Here is a 25226-nt window from a genome sequence, read left to right on the forward strand (position 1 = left end):
CTATAATTAAATTATAAGTGCAACGTATACAGAATGATGAAATACATACTTATATACATATATATATAAATATATATATATTTATATATATATATATTGTATACATACACCATTCTAAAACTTTTATAATAAGGTATAGAATAACATGTTTAGCACAAATCACACAGATACGGGAACATTAAATTCCTGCGGTTCTCTTGGTTTACGACATACTGGCTTGCGTGGCTCGAGCTTGATCTTAAATCCGTCGTGTCTTTTTAAAATAATGTCGGCTCGTAATATAAAATCTTTATCTGCTACATCAGAAATGACACGATAATTCCTCAGTATCGTCGATAACAGGACTTTCAATTTTAGCATAGCGTATTTCCGCCCCACACAGGACCTTTACAAAATTTTCTATTATCAATATAACAATATAACAATGAATTGTGTCACGATAAAATATTTTTATGAAATATCTGTTAATATACAGTATTTAATAAAATTTTGAAAATGGTCTCAAGTATATAAAAGTTTCAGTATCAAAAATGGTTGTTTATCTATTAAATACCTTGGACCAGCACTAAAAGGAATGAAAGCATAATAATGTCTCTGTTGCATTTTTTCCGGTAAGAAATTGTCTGGATTGAAAACTGTTGGATTTGGGTAATATTTTTCCGAACGATGTATTGCGTATTGTCCTATCAATATCGTGGCAGTTTTTGGAAGGATATAATCACCTGTAACTATCGTATGAAAAAGATTAATTATTTTTTTCTTTTTCACTTTACACAAACAAATTCCTGTAGTAAATGATAAAGAAATTTTTAACTCTCAATATTATTATTATATTTAATCGGGGATGCTTACTTATTTTTACATCTTCATTAAGTTTTCTGGCAATCGCAGGCACCGGTGGGAAAAGTCGCAGAGTTTCCAAAATAACTCTTTCGAGATATTTCATTTCCAAAGTGTCTTGAAAAGTGCATTGCCTGTCGCTGTCGCCAAAAATTGTATTCAATTCTTCATGCACACGAGCCTGCACAGTGAAGATATTATGTTGGAAGGAGGGTAACTAACTTGCGATTAATATCGAAGTTGGACAATATCGATTTTTTTTTTTTTTTTTAATAAGAACGATAAAAGTGAATGTCACATAAATTACAATGACAAGAATATGGTTAAGATATAATTATAATTTTATCAGATTATTCTAGTGTAATTAATAAATTAATGTGTCTTGTAAAAAAATTAATTAAAAAATGGGTGACCCTATTAACGGTAAAAAACTATTCATGAAAATGTGCGCTTCTTGTCATACCACAACGAAAGATGGCAAACATAAAATAGGTCCTAACTTGCATGGCATCATAGGCAAAACTAGTGGAAGTATGTTATTAATGTCTTATTAAGTCTCCTCGTCCACAAACTCTTTTTATATTTATAATAGATACCGTATTTTGTTAACTCAATTAAAAATAAATTCAGTAATATACGTTTAGTATTATATAAATATTTAGAAAGTTTTTATAATTCCGTCTAAATGTATAATATTCGATTATTCGCTATAATATGTAATTAATATATTTTTTAGCTGTTCCAGGTTTTAGTTTTACAGAAAGCATGAAAAAAAAGGCTGTTGTATGGGATGAGAAAGCTTTAAATGATTATCTTGAATTTCCAAAAAAGTTTGTTCCAGGAACAAAAAAGGCATTCGATGGTGTTAAGAAAGCCGAAGATCGAAAGGATTTAATCGCTTTTTTAACTACTTTAAAATAATCGTATTTTGATAAAATAGTATGATAAGATATTACTCGATAGAAACAAACAAGCAATTAACATGTCAGTATTATTATTGTAAAGAATAAAAGTCGAATGATAAAATTACTAGGATGTCTTTTACGTATATTTTGATATAATGCTAATAAAAAAATAATATCTAATTACAATTATCAACAATATATTAATTATTATTTTAAATATTTGACGAACACTATGTATAGGTTCTTACAAAATTTATATCTAAAATAATTCTGTTACATCTTGAAATAAAGAGCCGTTCTACATAGGCAATTAAAATACAAAAGAATGTAATACATACTTCTTATATAAATCTTTCTTTTGTGAAGAATTAAGTATAAAAAAACTGTAAAAACCCTTAATTATTTTTTCTCCAAAAATATTAAGTTACTAATAAAGCTACCTGAATATCCTGATGATTTCCTAAGACGCATAATGCAAAACTCGAACCAGCTGCCGTGGTATCATGACCCTGTAATAAATCGATAGTTTCCTAACAATAGATTGAATTAAAATAAGTGTATAATGATATTCTACTTGCAATAAATAAACTTTTTTTACTAAAGAAAGAGAATAAAAGAGAAAGTTTAATTGTAAAAATCACACGTATATACACGTATCAGAACATTTATTATATAATTGAGTTCATTGTTTTATTTTATATGGAAAATGCAACACACATACTTCAAACATAATTGTGTTTACTTCGTCTCGAATCTCCTCATCAGTCATTTGTCCACCGTTCTTTTTCAAATCCAACATCATCTCTAAAAAGGCGAGTCGTTTTTTCTCACCTATGTCATTTTCATCGATGTCATCGAGATCATCCCTTACATAATGCAGTTTTGTGTATTTAGTAACAGTATTTTTGTCATGTGCTTCATTTTTTACGACATTTGAATTTTCCATTTGTTTGCTTTTTTGCACTTCTTTTTGCTGTACATTCTTTATAAGTTTGTCTTCGATGTCCTTAGATTTCTCTTCAATTACACTATCTGTCAGTGTATGAATAATATTGAGCAATTTCTCTTGTTTTTTCGCAAACTTTCTAAGTTTAAAAATTATGTCAGAACGTAACGAAAAATCATAATGCCTTCGATGTAAAATATCGCTCATTCTACAATATTGAAATTATTATTACATTTAAATTTTTTTCATGATAAATGTTCAATAATAATGTATTATATAAATTTAAGAAGAAAGAATAATATCTACTTCATCACAGCTACGGCATAATCGTATCCAGTCTTTTGCCTTTTTTCTCTTCTGATTCCCATTGCAGTTTCTGTTAAAATGTCAACCGTTACAGCTGATAGGTAATCGTGACAGTCGAACTCTTTTCCAACATCATCGCGAAGCCGTCTAACGAGATCCATGCTATTCTCATAAAATAAAGGTACAAATGTTTTCAAGATATTCATGTGAAATGTAGGCGCTATTGCCTTCCTATGTCTGCGCCACTTATCGCCAGTTGTGATCAGCAAACCATCTCCAAGCCACGGTTGGAAAAATCTATAATAAAAATTTAAAAAATTTCAAGCTGACATTTTTCTCTCTTTCTATCTCTCTTACTTAATATAATAATATTTGAAAAACCCTAAAATACCTTACGTGCGCGTTTGTATTAATTTTATATAAGAACTATAAGATATAAATTCTTCATTATTTGATTGCTTACTCATATTCCACTGATTTATCAAGATGTACAGAGCTACCCAAGATTATTTCGATATCTTCTGGATCTGTTAAAAAGATTATTACTCTTGTTCCGAGATATATGCTTACTACTGATCCATATGTTTCATGATATTTGAGAGCTACAGAAAACATAGTTTCTGGAGATAATCCAAGAGATATTAATGCGTGACCTAGTATTGGTATGCGCGGTGGACCTAAGGAAAGAAATAGTTTATTAGTAAATTAATATTAGGAAGATTATTACTTATTAAAAATTAAGAAATTCATTTTTGTGTAATATATACCTGGTAACTTTTTTGCAAAACAAACTGCTCTAGAAGTCTCGACATAATAATATAATGCAATTAACGTTACGATAAGTACAGCCAGTAAACAATAAGTTATATTAGGTAAATACAATATTAGTGGAACCGCATCCATCGCAGAGACGAATTATTGTGTATTACGATAAAATGTGTCTTGATAATGCTACTTTTAAGTTTTTTGTATAAGTAGAATGGCAACTTTAGAAAATTATAAAATAGAAAATAGAATTATGAAATTGACTACACTTTAACAAAAAATATTTTACTTCTTATCGGCAATCATAAAAGTGTCAAAGATATTCACAATTTGTATGACAGTATCTAATCTTTATACGTTTCTTTACAACAATAAATGATAATATTATAACAATATAATTCTTTTTTTCTTTCTCTACGGTTTAAACACCGATGCACCGACCACTGGCACTGATGTGACTAACAATAAATAAAGTCTGGAGAATTTAAAGAAGTCTTTAAAAAAAGTCTAAAGAAATCATCAAATAAAACTAGCTTCAAAGACAAGTTTCCTATTTTATATGCTAATTTCTCTTTCTGTATGCTAATTACATTTTACATCATACATATGTACTTTGCGATTTACATTCAATAAACGCAGTTACGTAAGTTATATACGCAATAATTCCACTTATCGCCGATAATCAACAAATCATCTCAAAGCTATGATTGGAAAAATCTATAATAAAAGTAGAAAAAGTTTTAAACCGATATTTTTTTTCTTAATGATATTTGAAATACAATACAATATCTAACAGGAAATTTTCATATCTATATTAAATTTATATAAGAACAAAATGAGATATAGAGAGTCTTTATTGATTTCTTACTCGTATTTCACGGATTCGTCGATGTATATATCTTATTAGTAATCATAAATTATTTCTCATTGATAATCATAAAAGTGTCGAAGATGTATAAAAGTTTATAAAATAGTGTCTATTTTTTATACATCTAATGTCGCAACAATCAGTAATAATATTTTAACAGCGCTATTCTTCTTCTTCTTCTTCCTTTACGATTTGAACTCTAGCAACGATTGGACACTACTAACGATAAAATCTAACTTTATAAAGTAAAGATTACCATACAAAATAAAGAGTGTTTCTTTTATTTTGTATGGTAATTATATAACATATTTTGCATTATAATATATTACTGAGAAAATAAGAGTAAACAAGGAACTTAGAGAACTGAGCGATTAAGAGCCAAACATAGATAGTAATCTATTCGATTTGGTAAAAAATAATTTTTCTGCGAAACTGATAAGCGCATAGGGCACATATTTCTATTGGTGTATTTACCAATATTAAAATTTTCATTTTTGAGAATTTTATAAACCCTCCTTTACTCTTTTTCCATTATAATATATATCTATATATGCAATTTACATTTCATAAGCGTTATACGGCCAATATTGAATCAGATTATTAAATTTATTATATTTTTTTTATTGTGATTTATATTTTGTAATAGTTATATTAATCAAAATGTCAATAAAAAAGAAAGAAAACATTGGAATTTAAATTGTAGTAAAAATAAATATTGTTTCCGTTTCTGTTTAATTTTTTTATTTTAACTTTAATTCAATATTAAATGTGATGTTGACATTCATTTTTTGATTGATTATTGTCGATTTTCATTAAATGAAATTTTATTTATATTTTGATAATTTTAAAATTTACAAATCTGATAACATCTTGGTTTCTACACTGTCCATTCAGGAGGATCTTGATGCGATCGAAACGTCTGGATTGTAGTATTGTTTATATATGAATGTGTGTATTATTTATATTAGTTTTGATTCGATACGTTAATTTTTTATATATATTTATACGCTCTTTCAACTCTCGCGGTTTAATTCAAACTACTAACTTTTTAAATTTAAGTTTTAATTTTGATTTTTAATATAATATATAAAACCTGATTATACAAACATTGAATAATTATATAATAACAATAAAAATAAGATCAAATGATGTGCAAACACATCTATATGTATAACATAGCGATATGTAGTCGTAAAAACATGCAGAAAACTATAATATAATTATAAAATTTTTATTAAGCTGCCATTAAAGAATGCGATAAAGTATTGTCAAGTATTAATGACTTATGCATTGATCCAATTACATACTTATTCTTAGTCTCCACGATTAAAAAACAATAAAAGAGAAGTGATAAATTGCAACTTTATTCTTTATTTATTAATATATGTCTAGTATTCTATTGGTTACCTTTAATGTGCATATAAGATACAATTAATTTATATATATGCTTACTTTTTTCACAATTTTTATTTACATAGAGTTACATAAAGTAATATATTTAATTTTGATAAAAAAAATATAATCTTTGTAATTTTCAAATTTAAATTTTTTGGCGGCATCTATAAGTATGAATATAAAATAATGCTAAATAAATTTTATAATTTTTAGAAAGAATGACTTTATACACAATATGTATGTTTTGCACAGCATGTATTACTAAAATTACAAATTAATTTAGAACAATAAAATGTATTTTAATAGTTTTATTCGTCAAAAGTTATAATTAATCTCAATAATCAATTTTATAATTAGCATTAGACAAATGAAAAAGAAAAGCAAATTATTTTCTAGTTGCAAATAAATTTTATTTATATAATTGTATATACTGTTCACACAATATATCCATCAAATTTTTAAAGACAAATTTAAATATGTATAATATGTTGATTTTGTATAAACATGTCAACACACATCATTAACACATTAATATTATGTTCTAAAAAAAAAGTATAGAATACCTGCTCCGAAAACGTATAATGTGTAAGTACAGAACATAGAATTTGTAATAAATTATACACTAACAATTGTGGATTTATTTACGTACATAGTATATAGTTTAATTAGGCAAATACGGAAATCCTTGCCGTTTTCCTAGTTTATACACAAGCTTCTGGTTTACGTGGCTCAAGCTTGATCTTAAATCCGTCATGTCTTTTCAAAATAATATCGCCTCGCAATATAAAATCTTTGTCTGCTACATCAGAAATGACACAGTAACTCCTAAGTATTGTCGATATTAGAACCTTTAATTTCAGCATAGCATATTTCCGTCCCACGCAAGACCTTTACAAAATTTTTTATTATTAGATATGTATTGTCAAATATAATATTATAATAACAGTGTAATATATCGTTTTTGTGATAAAATATTTTCACGAAATACTCGGATATATGTATAATAAGCCAAAATTTTAGAAATAAACTAATGACTAATTCAAGTTTATAATTTTCTGTGTGAAAGATTTCTCTTTAATTTCAAAATATACTTTACATGAAATATTAAATACCTCGGTCCAGCACTAAAAGGAATAAAAGCGTAGTAATGTCTTTGTTGCATTTTTTCTGGTAGGAAATTGTCCGGATTAAAAACTGTTGGATTTGAATAATATTTCTCCAAACGATGCACTGCAAATTGTGCAATAATTACTGTGGCTGATTTTGGAAGGACATAATCACCTGTAACTATAGTACAAAAAAATATATATTATATATCATTTTGGTTTTGTTTATTTGCTATACAAATGGGTTTTTTAAGTTTATAACAATAGTTAATATTATTGTGAATCTAACGTTTAAGCATGCTTACCTATCTTTACATCTTCGTTAAGTTTTCTAGCAATGATGGGTACCGGTGGAAAAATTCTCAGAGACTCCAAAATAACTCTTTCAAGATATTTCATTTCCAAAGTATCTTGGAAAGTGCACTGTCTGTCACTGTCGCCGAAAATTTCATCCAATTCTTTATGAACGCGGGCCTATATATAAAAATCATCAATTAATAGCACTGATTCACAATCAAGTTGAGCAATATCAATTTCTTGAAGAAGAATAATAAACATATACATTCCTACTGTTTTGAGGAACGTTTAATTAAAGTACTACTATAAATTTAATAAATTTAATTATAGATAATATAAGAATCTGTCGAGAAGTTAAATTTTGAAATTATATTAATGTAATATTGTTTGTAATTCTATATTATTTACTATTTTTTATTATTTGGCAGATATTAATTGTACTAAACTTAAAATAAGATATTTTGTTGTACATGAAAAAAGTGATATAATTCTAGGTAGAAAGAATAGTAACATAAAAATTTAAAACAAAATTTTTGATGTAATTCTTCTTTTTCAAAAACTTAAATATAAATATTAAAAAAATTTTAAGATCTTTTTCCTGCAACAATATTAAGTTGCTAATAAATCTACCTGAACATCTGGATGATTTCCTAAGAGACACAGTGTGAAACTCGAGCCAGCTGCCGTGGTATCATGACCCTGTAATAAATCAATAAATAATAATCAAAAATGAGAATTCTATTTTTTGGTGAAATACACCAAGTAAAATATGTGCCTTGTGCACGAATCATATTTCGCAAAAGAATTAATTTCTAAAAAGAAATTTGTACGCATTAACATCCGCGCATGGCACTCATTGCCAAGTTAATAGCTGTGTTTGTAAATATTGGAGCCTTATATATTTCGAATCAATAATTAATGTTTTAACAATGCATCGAATTAATATAATTCATGTACAATAGTAACTTGCTATATATATAAATTTATTTAGCAAAGAAAGAGAGTAGAAGAGAAAGTTTAATTTATAAAAATCAATATATATATCAAATAATTTTTTATATATGATTGAGTTTAATATTTTATGTGAGAAATGTAACACATACTTCAAACATAATAGTGTTTACTTCGTCTCGAATTTCTTCATCAGTCATTTGTCCACCGTTCTTTTTCAAGTCCAACAACATCTCTAGAAAGGCGAGTCGTTTTTTTTCACCTATGTCGTTCTCATCGATGTCATCGAGATCGTCTCTTACATAATGCAGCTTTTTGTATTTAGTAGCAGTATTTTTATTATTTCCGTCATCTTTGACCACGTTTGAATTTTCCATCGGTTTGCTTTTTTGTTGTACATCATTTATAAGTTTCTCTTCGATGTCCTTAGATTTCTCTTTAATTACATTATCTGTCATTGTGTGAATAATATTGAGCAGTTTCGTTTGCTTTTTCGCAAACTTCGAAAGTTTAAAAAGTATGTCAAAACGTAATGAAACATCATAATGTCTTCGATGCAAGATATCACTCATTCTGTAATATTTAAATTATGATTATATTGATTGTTCTTCAATATAATTGTCATATCAATAATAAAGTATTATATATAATTTTAAGAAAAAAGATACCTACTTCATCACAGCTAAAGCATAATCGTATCCAGTCTTTTGCCTTTTTTCTCTTCTGACTCCCATCACAGTTTCCGTTAAAATATCAACCGTAACAGCGGATAGATAATCATGACAGTCGAACTCTTTTCCAATTTGATCGCGGAGCCGTCTAACGAGATCCATGCTATTCTCATAAAATAAAGGTACAAATGTTTTCAAAATACTCATGTGAAATGTGGGCGCTATTGCCTTCCTATGTCTGCGCCACTTATCGCCAGTTGTAATCAATAAGCCATCTCCAAGCCATGGTTGGAAATATCTAAGAGAAAGAATAAGAAAAAAATAACAATTTTTTAAAGATATATATATATATATATATATATATCTTTTTGAATACGATAAGATTGACATAAATCTAAATATCCAGAATTGATAAGTGGTATGTTTATGCAAAAAGTTTCATAAAAACAAAATATAAAAACAATATAATTTAGATTGTTAATTATTTGATTGTTAACTCATATTCCTCGGCTTTCTCGAGATGTACAGAGCTACCCAAGATTATTTCGATATCTTGTGGATCTGTCAGACAAATTGCTACTTTTGTTCCGAAATATACACTTATTACTGATCCATATGTTTCATGGTATTTGAGAGCTACTGATAACATAGTTTCTGGAGATATTCCAAAAGATATTAATGCGTGACCTACTATTGGTAGGCGCGGTGGATCTAAAAGAGATAATAAAAGATTTATTGTAATCAATATATGATAATAATGTGTCACTTTAATCAAATTCTGTTAAAATTTACGTAAAAGTACATTGACAGTTAAAATATCCTATACGCACTCGGTAGCTTTTTTGCAAGACGAACTGCTCTAGAATTTTCGACATAATAATATAATGCAATTAGTGTTATGATAGACACAGCCAACAGAGAATAAGTTATGGTCCATAAAGTTGATGTCGTTATCGAAGTTGCATCCATTGTGATGTTAAATTATTATTCTTTAGTGTTACAATAATAGCGTTTGTGATATTTTTTAATATAATCGATTAATAGAACAATCACGGTGGAAAATTAGATCGAGTTTACTACCACAATATTTTAAAAAAGTATTTTAATTATCTTCCACTAGTTGTAAAAGTGTCAAAGATATTCACACAGGTTTGAAAAATAATACTCTACTTTAAACTTCAGAAATCGGTATTTATATATATATAGGTTAATAGGAAAAGCGAAAACAAAAAATATTCATTATTCTATTTCTTTATTATACAATGACCCTTATTCTATTTCTTTATTATACAGTGACCCTTATTATTTAAATTTATATTTATGAAGAGCAAGTCAAATCAACCATTTTTTTACGCAATGCATTACATCTACGTTCCTATATATGCGTCATTTAGCGTCAGTTATGATCAGCAAATCATTTCCAAGCCAAGTTTGAAAAAATCTATAGTAAAAATTTTAAAAAATTTTAAGCCAACCTTTCTCTCTTTTTGTTTCTCTTACTTATAATAATATATTGAAGAACCCTAAAATACCTTACTTGCAATACACATTAATATTAATTTTATATAAGATCAAAATGAGATGTAAATTCTTCATTATTTGATTTCTTATTCATATTTCATGGATTTATCAAGATGTATAGATATACCCAAGATTGTTTTGATATCTTGTGGATCTGTTAAAAAGATTATTACTCTTGTTCCGAGATTTCCCTACACCGGTATGTGCAAAAAGTTCTTGAACTGAATTTCTAAATTCAAAACTAGTGGCGCGATTTGCCTGTACTTTTGGGAATACATATGTTAAGGAAACTTATCGCGCATTCCGTGTAAAGTTTTAGCAAACTACGTTCAAATTCAAGCAGGATTAAAACGTTTCGCATGAACGGTATTTGTGACGGTGCGTTACTCATTGTAAAATGGATATTAATATGGAGCAACGTGTTGCAATTAAATTTTATTTTAAAGTTTAAATGCGACGGAAACGTTCGCCAGAATATTTTCCCTTTCCGAAGATAAAGTTGCAGTTGAAAGGAAACCGATTTAACACACGATTGAGGATATCTAAAAAGCAGTAACCGAGAAGTTGAGGATTCCGCAAGAAGACTTCATCCGTGCCATGAGAAACTTGAAAATATGAGCCAACCAATGCATAGCAATAAATGAAGACTATTTGGAATAACCGCAATACTAAAAAAAGCGTTTAACAATTTTCCGAGCATGCAGAGTTTCTCGATTAATGTATGTTAAATATTACATTTTGCATCATAATAAGTGTCTGTGTGTGCTATTAAAATTTCATAAACGTTATATGTGCAATATTTGCTTACGTAAATGAATTAATACATTTATAATTGTAATTACATGCGCAGTTAGTTGCATTTATCGAATTAAATTATCAAATTTATGATATTTTTATTTTTTGTGATTTATATTTTGCAATAGCTATATTTATTAAAATATCAATTTTAAAAGAGAAAGAAATGGAAATTAAATTGTAGTAAAATAAAATATTGTTTCCGTTTCTATTTAATTTTTTTATTTTAATTTTGATACAATATTAAGAATGATGTTGATATTCATTTTATGATTGTTTATTGTCGACTTTTATTAATTGCAATTTTATTAATATTTTGATAATTTTAAAATTTACTAATATGATAACTTCTCGGTTTTTACACTGTAGGAGGATCTCAATGCGATCGAAACATCTGGATTGTAGTATTATTTATATTAGTTTTTGATTCGATACGTTAATTTCTTATATATACTCATACACTCTCCCAACTCGCGGTTTAATTCGAATTACTGACTTTTTTTAATTCAAGTTTTAATTTTGATTTTTAATAATGTAATCAAATTTTTCAAGAATTAAAATATTTAAAATATATGATATAATAAATAGAACCTGATTATATTGTACAAACATTGAATAATTACATAATAACAATAGAAATAAGATCAATTGATGTGTAAACACATTTATATGTTCCCGATCCAGATATCTTCTGATGAATTTCTTGCCAGTAATGCCTGGAACCCCGATGATCTCATCCAACGGGTTTTTCAAAGATGTAGTCGTATGAACATGCAGGAAAAAAATATAATTATAAAATTTTTATTAAGCTGCCATTAACGAATATGAAAAAGTATGAAGCGTTATTAAGTATTAATGATTTATGCATTAATCTAATTACATACTTATTGTTAGTAGACGACTAAAAAAGACAAACGGCAGACATAGAGAAGTAATAAATTGCAATTTTATTTTTTCTTTATTAATATATGTCTAGTATTCTATTAGTTATCTTTAATGTGTATAGAAGATACAATTAATTTATATATATGTCTATATTTTTCACAATTAGTATTAACACAGAGTTATACAGAGTATTTTGTAATATATTTAATTTTTTTTAATACAATCTTCTTTGCAATTTTTAGATTTAAATTTTTTGCGGCATCTACAAGTATCGTATAAATAATGTTAAAATAATCTAAATTTTATACTTCTTAGAAAGAATGACTTTGTACACATTATGTATGTTTTGCACGGCATGTATTTCCAAAATTCCAAATTAATTAAAACAATAAAATATATTTCATTTGCTTTATTCGGCAATAGTTATAATTAATTTTAATAATCAATTTCATAATTATCATCGGACAAATGAAAAAGAAAAGCAAATTATTTTCTAGTTGCAAATAAATTTTATTTATATAATTGTATATACTGTTCACACAATATATCCATCAAATTTTTAAAGACAAATTTAAATATGTATAATATGTTGATTTTGTATAAACATGTCAACACACATCATTAACACATTAATATTATGTTCTAAAAAAAAAGTATAGAATACCTGCTCCGAAAACGTATAATGTGTAAGTACAGAACATAGAATTTGTAATAAATTATACACTAACAATTGTGGATTTATTTACGTACATAGTATATAGTTTAATTAGGCAAATACGGAAATCCTTGCCGTTTTCCTAGTTTATACACAAGCTTCTGGTTTACGTGGCTCAAGCTTGATCTTAAATCCGTCATGTCTTTTCAAAATAATATCGCCTCGCAATATAAAATCTTTGTCTGCTACATCAGAAATGACACAGTAACTCCTAAGTATTGTCGATATTAGAACCTTTAATTTCAGCATAGCATATTTCCGTCCCACGCAAGACCTTTACAAAATTTTTTATTATTAGATATGTATTGTCAAATATAATATTATAATAACAGTGTAATATATCGTTTTTGTGATAAAATATTTTCACGAAATACTCGGATATATGTATAATAAGCCAAAATTTTAGAAATAAACTAATGACTAATTCAAGTTTATAATTTTCTGTGTGAAAGATTTCTCTTTAATTTCAAAATATACTTTACATGAAATATTAAATACCTCGGTCCAGCACTAAAAGGAATAAAAGCGTAGTAATGTCTTTGTTGCATTTTTTCTGGTAGGAAATTGTCCGGATTAAAAACTGTTGGATTTGAATAATATTTCTCCAAACGATGCACTGCAAATTGTGCAATAACTACTGTGGCTGATTTTGGAAGGACATAATCACCTGTAACTATAGTACAAAAAAATATATATTATATATCATTTTGGTTTTGTTTATTTGCTATACAAATGGGTTGTTTAAGTTTATAACAATAGTTAATATTATTGTGAATCTGACGTTTAAGCATGCTTACTTATCTTTACATCTTCGTTAAGTTTTCTAGCAATGATGGGTACCGGTGGAAAAAGTCTCAGAGACTCCAAAATAACTCTTTCAAGATATTTCATTTCCAAAGTATCTTGGAAAGTGCACTGTCTGTCACTGTCGCCGAAAATTTCATCCAATTCTTTATGAACGCGAGCCTATATATAAAAATCATCAATTAATAGCACTGATTTACAATCAAGTTGAGCAATATCAATTTCTTGAAGAAGAATAATAAACATATACATTCCTACTGTTTTGAGGAACGTTTAATTAAAGTACTACTATAATTTTAATAAATTTAATTATAGATAATATAAGAATCTGTCGAGAAGTTAAATTTCAAAAAATAATATTAATGTAATATTGTTTGTAATTCTATATTATTTACTATTTTTTATTATTTGGCAGATATTAATTGTACTAAACTTAAAATAAGATATTTTGTCGTACATGAGAAAAGTGATATAATTCTAGGTAGGAAGAATAGTAACATAAAAATTTAAAACAAAATTTTTGATGTAATTCTTCTTTTTCAAAAACTTAAATATAAATGTTAAAAAAATTTTAAGATCTTTTTCCTGCAACAATATTAAGTTGCTAATAAATCTACCTGAACATCTGGATGATTTCCTAAGAGACACAGTGTGAAACTCGAGCCAGCTGCCGTGGTATCATGACCCTGTAATAAATCAATAAATAATAATCAAAAATGAGAATTCTATTTCTTGGTGAAATACACCAAGTAAAATATGTGCCTTGTGCACGAATCATATTTCGCGAAAGAATTAATTTCTAAAAAGAAATTTGTACGCATTAACATCCGCGCATGGCACTCATTGCCAAGTTAATAGCTGTGTTTGTAAATATTGGAGCCTTATATATTTCGAATCAATAATTAATGTTTTAACAATACATCGAATTAATATAATTCATGTACAATAGTAACTTGCAATATATATAAATTTATTTAGCAAAGAAAGAGAGTAGAAGAGAAAGTTTAATTTATAAAAATCAATATATATATCAAATAATTTTTTATATATGATTGAGTTTAATATTTTATGTGAGAAATGTAACACATACTTCAAACATAATAGTGTTTACTTCGTCTCGAATTTCTTCATCAGTCATTTGTCCACCGTTCTTTTTCAAGTCCAACAACATCTCTAGAAAGGCGAGTCGTTTTTTTTCACCTATGTCGTTCTCATCGATGTCATCGAGATCGTCTCTTACATAATGCAGCTTTTTGCATTTAGTAGCAGTATTTTTATCATTTCCGTCATCTTTGACCACATTTGAATTTTCTATCGGTTTGCTTTTTTGTTGTACATCATTTATAAGTTTCTCTTCGATGTCCTTAGATTTCTCTTTAATTACATTATCTGTCATTGCGTGAATAATATTGAGCAGTTTCGTTTGCTTTTTTGCAAACTTCGAAAGTTTAAAAAGTATGTCAAAACGTAATGAAACATCATAATGTCTTCGATGCAAGATATCACTCATTCTGTAATATTTAAATTATGATTATATTGATTGTTCTTCAATATAATTGTCATATCAATAATAAAGTATTATATATAATTTTAAGAAAAAAGATACCTACTTCATCACAGCTAAAGCATAATCGTATCCAGTCTTTTGCCTTTTTTCTCTTCTGACTCCCATCGCAGTTTCCGTTAAAATATCAACCGTAACAGCTGATAGATAATCATGACAGTCGAACTCTTTTCCAACTTGATCGCGGAGCCGTCTAACGAGATCCATGCTATTCTCATAAAATAAAGGTACAAATGTTTTCAAAATACTCATGTGAAATGTGGGCGCTATTGCCTTCCTATGTCTGCGCCACTTATCGCCAGTTGTAATCAATAAGCCATCTCCAAGCCATGGTTGGAAATATCTAAGAGAAAGAATAAGAAAAAAATAACAATTTTTTAAAGATATATATATATATATATATATATATATATATATATCTTTTTGAATACGATAAGATTGACATAAATCTAAATATCCAGAATTGATAAGTGGTATGTTTATGCAAAAAGTTTCATAAAAACAAAATATAAAAACAGTATAAATTAGATTGTTAATTATTTGATTGTTAACTCATATTCCTCGGCTTTCTCGAGATGTACAGAGCTACCCAAGATTATTTCGATATCTTGTGGATCTGTCAGACCAATTGCTACTTTTGTTCCAAAATATACACTTATTACTGATCCATATGTTTCATAGTATTTGAAAGCTAATGATACCATAGTTTCTGGAGATTTTCCAAAAGATAATAATGCGTGACCTACTATTGGTAGGCGCGGTGGATCTAAAAGAGATAATAAAAGATTTATTGTAATCAATATATGATAATAATGTGTCACTTTAATCAAATTCTGTTAAAATTTACGTAAAAGTACATTGACAGTTAAAATATCCTATACGCACTCGGTAGCTTTTTTGCAAGACGAACTGCTCTAGAATTTTCGACATAATAATATAATGCAATTAGTGTTATGATAGACACAGCCAACAGAGAATAAGTTATGGTCCATAAAGTTGATGGCGTTATCGAAGTTGCATCCATTGTGATGTTAAATTATAATTCTTTAGTGTTACAATAATAGCGTTTGTGATATTTTTTAATATAATCGATTAATAGAACAATCACGGTGGAAAATTAGATCGAGTTTACTACCACAATATTTTAAAAAAGTATTTTAATTTTCTTCCACTAGTTGTAAGAGTGTCAAAGATATTCACACAGGTTTGGAAAATAATACTCTACTTCAAACTTCAGAAATCGGTATTTATATATATAGGTTAATAGGAAAAGCGGAAACGAAAAATATTCATTATTCTATTTCTTTATTATACAGTGACCCTTATTATTTAAATTTATATTTATGAAGAGCAAGTCAAATCAACCATTTTTTTACGCAATGCATTGCATCTACGTTCCTATATATGCGCCATTTAGCGACAGTTATGATCAGCAAATCATTTCCAAGCCAAGTTTGAAAAAATCTATAGTAAAAATTTTAAAAAATTTTAAGCCAACCTTTCTCTCTTTTTGTTTCTCTTACTTATAATAATATATTGAAGAACCCTAAAATACCTTACTTGCAATACACATTAATATTAATTTTATATAAGATCAAAATGAGATGTAAATTCTTCATTATTTGATTTCTTATTCATATTTCATGGATTTATCAAGATGTATAGATATACCCAAGATTGTTTTGATATCTTGTGGATCTGTTAAAAAGATTATTACTCTTGTTCCGAGATTTCCCTACACCGGTATGTGCAAAAAGTTCTTGAACTGAATTTCTAAATTCAAAACTAGTGGCGCGATTTGCCTGTACTTTTGGGAATACATATGTTAAGGAAACTTATCGCGCATTCCGTGTAAAGTTTTAGCAAACTACGTTCAAATTCAAGCAGGATTAAAACGTTTCGCATGAACGGTATTTGTGACGGTGCGTTACTCATTGTAAAATGGATATTAATATGGAGCAACGTGTTGCAATTAAATTTTATTTTAAAGTTTAAATGCGACGGAAACGTTCGCCAGAATATTTTCCCTTTCCGAAGATAAAGTTGCAGTTGAAAGGAAACCGATTTAACACACGATTGAGGATATCTAAAAAGCAGTAACCGAGAAGTTGAGGATTCCGCAAGAAGACTTCATCCGTGCCATGAGAAACTTGAAAATATGAGCCAACCAATGCATAGCAATAAATGAAGACTATTTGGAATAACCGCAATACTAAAAAAAGCGTTTAACAATTTTCCGAGCATGCAGAGTTTCTCGATTAATGTATGTTAAATATTACATTTTGCATCATAATAAGTGTCTGTGTGTGCTATTAAAATTTCATAAACGTTATATGTGCAATATTTGCTTACGTAAATGAATTAATACATTTATAATTGTAATTACATGCGCAGTTAGTTGCATTTATCGAATTAAATTATCAAATTTATGATATTTTTATTTTTTGTGATTTATATTTTGCAATAGCTATATTTATTAAAATATCAATTTTAAAAGAGAAAGAAATGGAAATTAAATTGTAGTAAAATAAAATATTGTTTCCGTTTCTATTTAATTTTTTTATTTTAATTTTGATACAATATTAAGAATGATGTTGATATTCATTTTATGATTGTTTATTGTCGACTTTTATTAATTGCAATTTTATTAATATATTTTGATAATTTTAAAATTTACTAATATGATAACTTCTTGGTTTTTACACTGTAGGAGGATCTCAATGCGATCGAAACATCTGGATTGTAGTATTATTTATATTAGTTTTTGATTCGACGTTAATTCCTTATATATACTCATACACTCTCCCAACTCGCGGTTTAATTCGAATTACTGACTTTTTTAATTCAAGTTTTAATTTTGATTTTTAATAATGTAATCAAATTTTTCAAGAATTAAAATATTTAAAATATATGATATAATAAATAGAACCTGATTATATTGTACAAACATTGAATAATTACATAATAACAATAGAAATAAGATCAATTGATGTGTAAACACATTTATATGTTCCCGATCTAGATATCTTCTGATGAATTTCTTGCCAGTAATGGATGACACCCCGATGATCTCATCCAACGGGTTTTCCAAAGATGTAGTCGTATGAACACGCAGGAAAAAAATATAATTATAAAATTTTTATTAAGCTGCCATTAAGGAATATGAAAAAGTATAAAGCGTTATTAAGTATTAATGATTTATGCATTAATCTAATTACATACTTATTGTTAGTAGACGACTAAAAAAGACAAACGGCAGACATAGAGAAGTAATAAATTGCAATTTTATTTTTTCTTTATTAATATATGTCTAGTATTCTATTAGTTATCTTTAATGTGTATAGAAGATACAATTAATTTATATATATGTCTATATTTTTCACAATTAGTATTAACACAGAGTTATACAGAGTATTTTGTAATATATTTAATTTTTTTTTAATGCAATCTTCTTTGCAATTTTTAGATTTAAATTTTTTGCGGCATCTACAAGTATCGTATAAATAATGTTAAAATAATCTAAATTTTATATTTCTTAGAAAGAATGACTTTGTACACATTATGTATGTTTTGCACGGCATGTATTTCCAAAATTCCAAATTAATTAAAACAATAAAATATATTTCATTTGCTTTATTCGGCAATAGTTATAATTAATTTTAATAATCAATTTCATAATTATCATCGGACAAGTGGAAAGGAAAAGCAAATTATTCTCTGCTTATAAATAAGTTTTATTTATATAATTGTATATACTGTTCATACAATATATCCATCAGATTTTTAAAAGCATATTTAAATATAATATGTTGATTTTGTATAAATATGTCAACACATTATTAACACACATAAATATATGTTGTGGAAAAATATTATAGATAACAAGTCCTTCAAATAGAATACCTGCTCCGTAAACGTATAATGTATACATATAAAACATAGAATTCGTAATAAATTATACATCAACAATTCTAAATTTAGTTACGTATATAGTATATAGTTGGTTTGCGTAGATACAAAAATTGTTGCCGCTTTTTTAGATTATACACAAGCTTCTGGTTTACGTGGCTCGAGCTTGATCTTAAATCCGTCGTGTCTTTTTAAAATAATGTCGGCTCGTAATATAAAAGCTGTATCTGTTACATCAGAAATGACACGATAATTCCTCAGTATTGTCGATATTAGAACCTTTAATTTTAGCATAGCGTATTTCCGTCCCACGCAAGACCTTTACAAAATTTTTTATTATTAGATATGTATTGTAAAATATAATATTGTAATAACAATGTAATATATCGTTTTTGTGATAAAATATTTTCACGAAATACTCGGATATATGTATAATAAGCCAAATTTTAGAAATAAACTAATGACTAATTCAAATTTATAATTTTCTGTGTGAAAGATTTCTTTTCAATTTCAAAATATACTTTACATGAAATATTAAATACCTCGGTCCAGCACTAAAAGGAATAAAAGCGTAGTAATGTCTTTGTTGCATTTTTTCTGGTAGGAAATTGTCCGGATTAAAAACTGTTGGATTTGAATAATATTTCTCCGAACGATGCACTGCGAATTGTGCAATAACTACTGTGGCTGATTTTGGAAGGACATAATCACCTGTAACTATAGTACAAAAAAATATATATTATATATCATTTTGATTTTGTTTATTTGCTATACAAATGGGTTTTTTAAGTTTATAACAATAGTTAATATTATTGTGAATCTGACGTTTAAGCATGCTTACTTATCTTTACATCTTCGTTAAGTTTTCTAGCAATGATGGGTACCGGTGGAAAAAGTCTCAGAGACTCCAAAATAACTCTTTCAAGATATTTCATTTCCAAAGTATCTTGGAAAGTGCACTGTCTGTCACTGTCGCCGAAAATTTCATCCAATTCTTTATGAACGCGAGCCTATATATAAAAATCATCAATTAATAGCACTGATTTACAATCAAGTTGAGCAATATCAATTTCTTGAAGAAGAATAATAAACATATACATTCCTACTGTTTTGAGGAACGTTTAATTAAAGTACTACTATAATTTTAATAAATTTAATTATAGATAATATAAGAATCTGTCGAGAAGTTAAATTTTAAAATAATATTAATGTAATATTGTTTGTAATTCTATATTATTTACTATTTTTTATTATTTGGCAGATATTAATTGTACTAAACTTAAAATAAGATATTTTGTCGTACATGAGAAAAGTGATATAATTTTAGATAGAAAGAATAGTAACATAAAAATTTAAAGCAAAATGTTTGATGTAATTCTTCTTTTTCAAAAACTTAAATATAAATATTAAAAAAATTTTAAGATCTTTTTCCTGCAACAATATTAAGTCGCTAATAAATCTACCTGAACATCTGGATGATTTCCTAAGAGACACAGCGTGAAACTCGAGCCAGCTGCCGTGGTATCATGACCCTGTAATAAAGCAATAATTAATGTTTTAACAATGTTTTATCAAATGAATATAATTTATGTACAGTAGTAGCTTTCAATATATACGAATTTTTTAAATAAAGACACAAAGTAAAAGAGAAAGTTTAATTATAAAAATCAATATATGTAACAGACAATTTATTATATATGTTGAGTTTAATGTTTTATATAAAAAATATGACACATACTTCAAACATAATAGTGTTTACTTCTTCTCGAATTTCTTCATCAGTCATTTGTCCACCGTTCTTTTTCAAGTCCAACAACATCTCTAGAAAGGCGAGTCGTTTTTTTTCACCTATGTCGTTCTCATCGATGTCATCGAGATCGTCTCTTACATAATGCAGCTTTGTGTATTTAGTAGCAGTATTTTTATCATTTCCGTCATCTTTGACCACGTTCGAATTTTCCATTGGTTTGCTTTTTTGTTGTACATCATTTATAAGTTTCTCTTCGATGTCCTTAGATTTCTCTTTAATTACATTATCTGTCAGTGTGTGAATAATATTGAGCAGCTTCGTTTGCTTCTTTGCAAACTTCGTAAGTTTAAAAAGTATGTCAAAACGTAATGAAGCATCATAATGTCTTCGATGCAAGATATCACTCATTCTATAATATTTAAATTATGATTATATTAAATATTCTTCAATATAACTGTCATATCAATAATAAAGTGTTATATAAAATTTTAAGAAAAAAAATACCTACTTCATTACAGCTAAAGCATAATCGTATCCAGTTTTTTGCCTTTTTTCTCTTCTGACTCCCATCGCAGTTTCCGTTAAAATATCAACCGTAACAGCTGATAGATAATCATGACAGTCGAACTCTTTTCCAACTTGATCGCGGAGCCGTCTAACGAGATCCATGCTATTCTCATAAAATAAAGGTACAAATGTTTTCAAAATACTCATGTGAAATGTGGGCGCTATTGCCTTCCTATGTCTGCGCCACTTATCGCCAGTTGTAATCAATAAGCCATCTCCAAGCCATGGTTGGAAATATCTAAGAAAAAAATAAGAATTTTATAAGATATATATATACGTTTTTTGGGCACAATAAGGTTGACACAGAATATCCAGAATTGACAAGTTGTACGTTTATGCAAACAATTTCATAAAAAATAATTTACATTGTTGATTATTTGATTTCTTACTCATATTCCACGGATTTGTCGAGATGTACAGAACTACCCAAGATTATTTCAATATCTTGTGGCTCTGTCAGAGCGATTATTACTCTTGTTCCAAAATATATGCTTAGTACTGATCCATATGATTCATGGTATTTGAGAGCTATTGGTAACATAGTTTCTGGAGATAATCCAAAAGATATTAATGCGTGACCTAATATTGGTATGCTCGGTGGATCTAAAAGAGATGATAAAAGATTTATTGTAATTAATATATGATAATAATGTGTCATTTTAATCAAATTCTGTTAAAATTTACTTAAAAGTACATTGACAGTTAAAATATTTATTTTATACATACTTGGTAGTCTTTTTGCAAGTTGAACTGCTCTAGAATTTTCGACATAATAATATAATGCAATTAGCGTTATGACAAACACAGCCAGCAGAGAATAAGTTATGGTCCATAAAGATGATGTCGTTATCGAAGTTGTATCCATTGTGGTGTTAAATTATTATTCTATGTTGTCACAATAATAGCGTCGTGATGTTCTTCAATATAATCGATTAATAGAACAATCACGTTGGAAAATTATATTGAGTTTACTGCCACAAAATTTTAATAATAATATTTTAATTATTTTTTACTAGTTGTAAGAGTGTCAAAGATATTCACACAGGTTTGGAAAATAATACTCTACTTCAAACTGCAAGAATCGGTATATTTATAAGTTAATGAAGAGGGGAAACGAAGAATATTCATCATTCTATTTCTTAATTATACAGTGACCTTATTGAAGTTCATTTGTATGAATAGCAGATCGAATGAAAAATTCTTTTACGCAGTGCATCGCATCCTTATGGAATTGCTTCTCGAATAATTATCAATACTTATATCTTTCTTTTTATTTTATAAATTATATTTTACAAATTATGTACAATTGGAATTTAAACTATAATATACATATTTTTAACTTTAATATATTTGAGAATGATAACTAATAATGTTTGCAAACTACATCAAATATTGACTGTGTCTAGAAATTTATTTAATTCAAATTATCATATTCATGTGTATTAAATTCTAGACATTTCTTGATATTTTTGTAATCCTTTGAAATATATTATTTTATTCATGAAAATTTCTAATAATTTATAGACAATATAATACTGAACTCATTTCTAAAGAATGCTGCGATTTAATATAAATTAATACATAGTAATATTATATAAGCTGATATATAGTAATAATATCAAATTTAATAATTTACACTAATGCTACCAAATTTAAATGTCTTTCACAATATTTAATTTATTTTCTTGTTATTACATAATTCTTATTTTAAATAAAAACTTTTTTTATAATTAACATAACTCATAGTCATTGTTATTTCAAAATGCTTTTATATGAATATTTATCTTTTCTGTCACATAAATGTATATGAATTTATCATTAGAATTTAAAATGTGCCATGACAATTGATAATGTAAATATAATTAAATGATCAGGTATTAAAAATGGAAAGATATTATAATTAGGTCTTATAGATATGCAGACGCACAGCCTGATGTGGTAAAAAGATTGCAGACATTTTAATGAAACGTTCACGGAAATCAAACTTTTGACACAATGAAGAGAAAGGGAATAAAAAATACAAACATAAGAAGAAAAAAAGAGAAAGAATAAATTCTTTATCTTCTTTTCTACATTTTACAGAATACGAAATTGTATATGTGTTTATTATTGTTAATTTTGTTTTTGATTAAATTATCGCTCTTTTTTTTCAATAATTTTTTCGGCATCATAGATGCATAATAAAATATAATTTTTAAAGATTTTTTAATTTTATGAATTCAAAAAAATCAGCAAAATAATAGTAATAAAGTTTAAGTATTAATTGCTTAGTCATTGTGTGCATAAGCATATACAATATATTTTTTTGGTGTGTTTAAATCATGAAATATTATATTCAAATTTAGACACACACACACAAACACACAGGCAGACAGAATGACAGGCACACACATGTATTATATTTTGTGTTGGAGGATGCTGTGCAGATAATTAAAATAACAATGTACATACTTAGTAATATGTATTTTCTACATGTTCTATAAAAAAGATGTATCAAATATAAGAGATTGTAGAATACTTATTTTAAGTTGAATCAAGGCACTAATATTTACAAAAACATCAGTATAGTACTGATGGCAAAGGAATAATAGTCTACGTTTTGCTTATAATTTATAAGTAAGTCTTAATCCTAAAATAAAGTTTTCGATATTCTTATAATAATTCGATTCAACTCGAGACGAAAAAGTGGTCGAGTATTTAGTAACGCACTTGTAATATAAAATTTACAACAAAGAGATAATATTCATTATAATCGACACACCGCTCTTGAGAATCTATGATATATAATAAATATATATATATATATATATATTATAACATATATATATATATATATATATATATATATATATATATATGTTATAATATATAATAAATGTATATATCATTAGATCTTTTATATAATTTATTTTTACATTATATCGCAAAGAACATGCATTATAATGAATATAATCGCATAGTTAAGATACATTTATAACAATTTTTTCATTTCATTAAACACTTTTGTAAATAATATTAATATTCCTTTACATATGTATGCGTATCTGTATATATGTATGTTGTGTGTTTGATGGAAGTGGTATTTTTTCATATACGATAATGAATAACAGCTTAAATCGAAGACTTGATCGTAATGACAGAAGGCACGTGAGCATACATATTTTCTTATAGCACGCTTTAAATAAATATATACTTAAAAAATATGCTATACTAAAAAATTATTTAATAATTATCTAATTGTCGTAACATATCATGTACATTTGACTGACTGTTTTTATTATTGAATAGATGATAATATCGTAAACAGATAGCATAGTTTCTCTGCTTATAATATAGAGTTCCTAACTTACATATTTTAAATATTTTGTCAAAAAGTTTGAATATAAAATATAAATATTAATACAATTTATCTCTTATGTTTAATTAAGGCACTTTTTTACAAATATTTTGATTGTGTCTCGCATCAATAAAATTGATCCACAGATCGTTCTTATATAGAGTGCATCAAAAATTCGATCTTAATAAGATAAAAGGCAATGAGATTTGCAAAATAAATTATGTACACAACATATGTAAACAGTTCCTGCCTTTAATTGGTAGATATAAATTAGTGTTTTAAATATTCTGTAATAACAATTTTTATATAAATAAATAATAAGAAACTTT

The 25226-nt window shown here is 26.9% G+C and overlaps 5 protein-coding genes across 5 annotated transcripts; 1 reads left to right on the forward strand and 4 right to left on the reverse strand.

Moving 5' to 3' along the window:
• Window positions 1-17: 17 nt before the first annotated feature.
• On the reverse strand, window positions 18-4370 carry LOC140668406 (cytochrome P450 4g15-like). Its single transcript, XM_072897392.1, has 8 exons — window positions 3765-4370; window positions 3461-3674; window positions 2998-3294; window positions 2467-2899; window positions 2186-2254; window positions 853-1021; window positions 554-728; window positions 18-385 (listed from the first exon to the last, which is right to left on the reverse strand). The coding sequence occupies exons 1-8, from the start codon at window positions 3898-3900 to the stop codon at window positions 160-162; spliced, it is 1719 nt and encodes a 572-aa protein (XP_072753493.1). The 5' UTR covers window positions 3901-4370; the 3' UTR covers window positions 18-159.
• On the forward strand, window positions 1170-1761 carry LOC140668409 (cytochrome c). The gene is made up of 2 exons (XM_072897394.1): window positions 1170-1371; window positions 1577-1761. The coding sequence occupies exons 1-2, from the start codon at window positions 1245-1247 to the stop codon at window positions 1759-1761; spliced, it is 312 nt and encodes a 103-aa protein (XP_072753495.1). The 5' UTR covers window positions 1170-1244.
• Window positions 4371-6430: 2060 nt separating the features above from the next.
• Window positions 6431-10214, reverse strand: LOC140668407 (cytochrome P450 4g15-like). Its single transcript, XM_072897393.1, has 8 exons — window positions 9881-10214; window positions 9548-9761; window positions 9052-9348; window positions 8532-8952; window positions 8059-8127; window positions 7437-7605; window positions 7138-7312; window positions 6431-6913 (listed from the first exon to the last, which is right to left on the reverse strand). The coding sequence occupies exons 1-8, from the start codon at window positions 10017-10019 to the stop codon at window positions 6727-6729; spliced, it is 1671 nt and encodes a 556-aa protein (XP_072753494.1). The 5' UTR covers window positions 10020-10214; the 3' UTR covers window positions 6431-6726.
• Window positions 10215-12757: 2543 nt separating this feature from the next.
• Window positions 12758-16560, reverse strand: LOC140668430 (cytochrome P450 4g15-like). The gene is made up of 8 exons (XM_072897425.1): window positions 16220-16560; window positions 15887-16100; window positions 15381-15677; window positions 14861-15281; window positions 14388-14456; window positions 13764-13932; window positions 13465-13639; window positions 12758-13240 (listed from the first exon to the last, which is right to left on the reverse strand). Exons 1-8 carry the CDS (start codon window positions 16356-16358, stop codon window positions 13054-13056), a joined length of 1671 nt encoding a protein of 556 aa, XP_072753526.1. The 5' UTR covers window positions 16359-16560; the 3' UTR covers window positions 12758-13053.
• Window positions 16561-19044: 2484 nt separating this feature from the next.
• On the reverse strand, window positions 19045-22622 carry LOC140668429 (cytochrome P450 4g15-like). The gene is made up of 8 exons (XM_072897424.1): window positions 22287-22622; window positions 21950-22163; window positions 21502-21798; window positions 20982-21402; window positions 20707-20775; window positions 20085-20253; window positions 19786-19960; window positions 19045-19562 (listed from the first exon to the last, which is right to left on the reverse strand). The coding sequence occupies exons 1-8, from the start codon at window positions 22423-22425 to the stop codon at window positions 19376-19378; spliced, it is 1671 nt and encodes a 556-aa protein (XP_072753525.1). The 5' UTR covers window positions 22426-22622; the 3' UTR covers window positions 19045-19375.
• Window positions 22623-25226: the final 2604 nt, after the last annotated feature.

This window comes from Anoplolepis gracilipes, chromosome 8 (assembly GCF_047496725.1).
Source record: "Anoplolepis gracilipes chromosome 8, ASM4749672v1, whole genome shotgun sequence".
NCBI classification, from domain to species: Eukaryota; Metazoa; Arthropoda; class Insecta; order Hymenoptera; family Formicidae; genus Anoplolepis; species Anoplolepis gracilipes.

What these genes read in the sequence shown, in the direction of transcription:
- LOC140668407 (XM_072897393.1), bottom strand. Translation starts at nt 10,019, where the DNA reads ATGGATGCAACTTCGATAACGACATCAACTTTATGGACCATAACTTAT. An exon ending in TCTTGCAAAAAAGCTACCGA is followed by an intron (nt 9,762 to 9,880) that starts GTGCGTATAGGA and finishes TATCTCTTTTAG; the next exon opens with ATCCACCGCGCCTACCAATA. An exon ending in CCTTTTAGTGCTGGACCGAG is followed by an intron (nt 6,914 to 7,137) that starts GTATTTAATATT and finishes AATTTTGTAAAG; the next exon opens with GTCTTGCGTGGGACGGAAAT.
- LOC140668409 (XM_072897394.1), top strand. Translation starts at nt 1,245, where the DNA reads ATGGGTGACCCTATTAACGGTAAAAAACTATTCATGAAAATGTGCGCT. An exon ending in CATAGGCAAAACTAGTGGAA is followed by an intron (nt 1,372 to 1,576) that starts GTATGTTATTAA and finishes TATATTTTTTAG; the next exon opens with CTGTTCCAGGTTTTAGTTTT.
- LOC140668406 (XM_072897392.1), bottom strand. Translation starts at nt 3,900, where the DNA reads ATGGATGCGGTTCCACTAATATTGTATTTACCTAATATAACTTATTGT. An exon ending in TAATGAAGATGTAAAAATAA is followed by an intron (nt 729 to 852) that starts GTAAGCATCCCC and finishes TTCATACGATAG; the next exon opens with TTACAGGTGATTATATCCTT. An exon ending in CCTTTTAGTGCTGGTCCAAG is followed by an intron (nt 386 to 553) that starts GTATTTAATAGA and finishes AATTTTGTAAAG; the next exon opens with GTCCTGTGTGGGGCGGAAAT.
- LOC140668429 (XM_072897424.1), bottom strand. Translation starts at nt 22,425, where the DNA reads ATGGATACAACTTCGATAACGACATCATCTTTATGGACCATAACTTAT. An exon ending in TATGCTTTAGCTGTAATGAA is followed by an intron (nt 21,403 to 21,501) that starts GTAGGTATTTTT and finishes TAAATATTATAG; the next exon opens with AATGAGTGATATCTTGCATC. An exon ending in GAAATCATCCAGATGTTCAG is followed by an intron (nt 20,254 to 20,706) that starts GTAGATTTATTA and finishes TTTTATATATAG; the next exon opens with GCTCGCGTTCATAAAGAATT.
- LOC140668430 (XM_072897425.1), bottom strand. Translation starts at nt 16,358, where the DNA reads ATGGATGCAACTTCGATAACGCCATCAACTTTATGGACCATAACTTAT. An exon ending in TCTTGCAAAAAAGCTACCGA is followed by an intron (nt 16,101 to 16,219) that starts GTGCGTATAGGA and finishes TATCTCTTTTAG; the next exon opens with ATCCACCGCGCCTACCAATA. An exon ending in TATGCTTTAGCTGTGATGAA is followed by an intron (nt 15,282 to 15,380) that starts GTAGGTATCTTT and finishes TAAATATTACAG; the next exon opens with AATGAGTGATATCTTGCATC.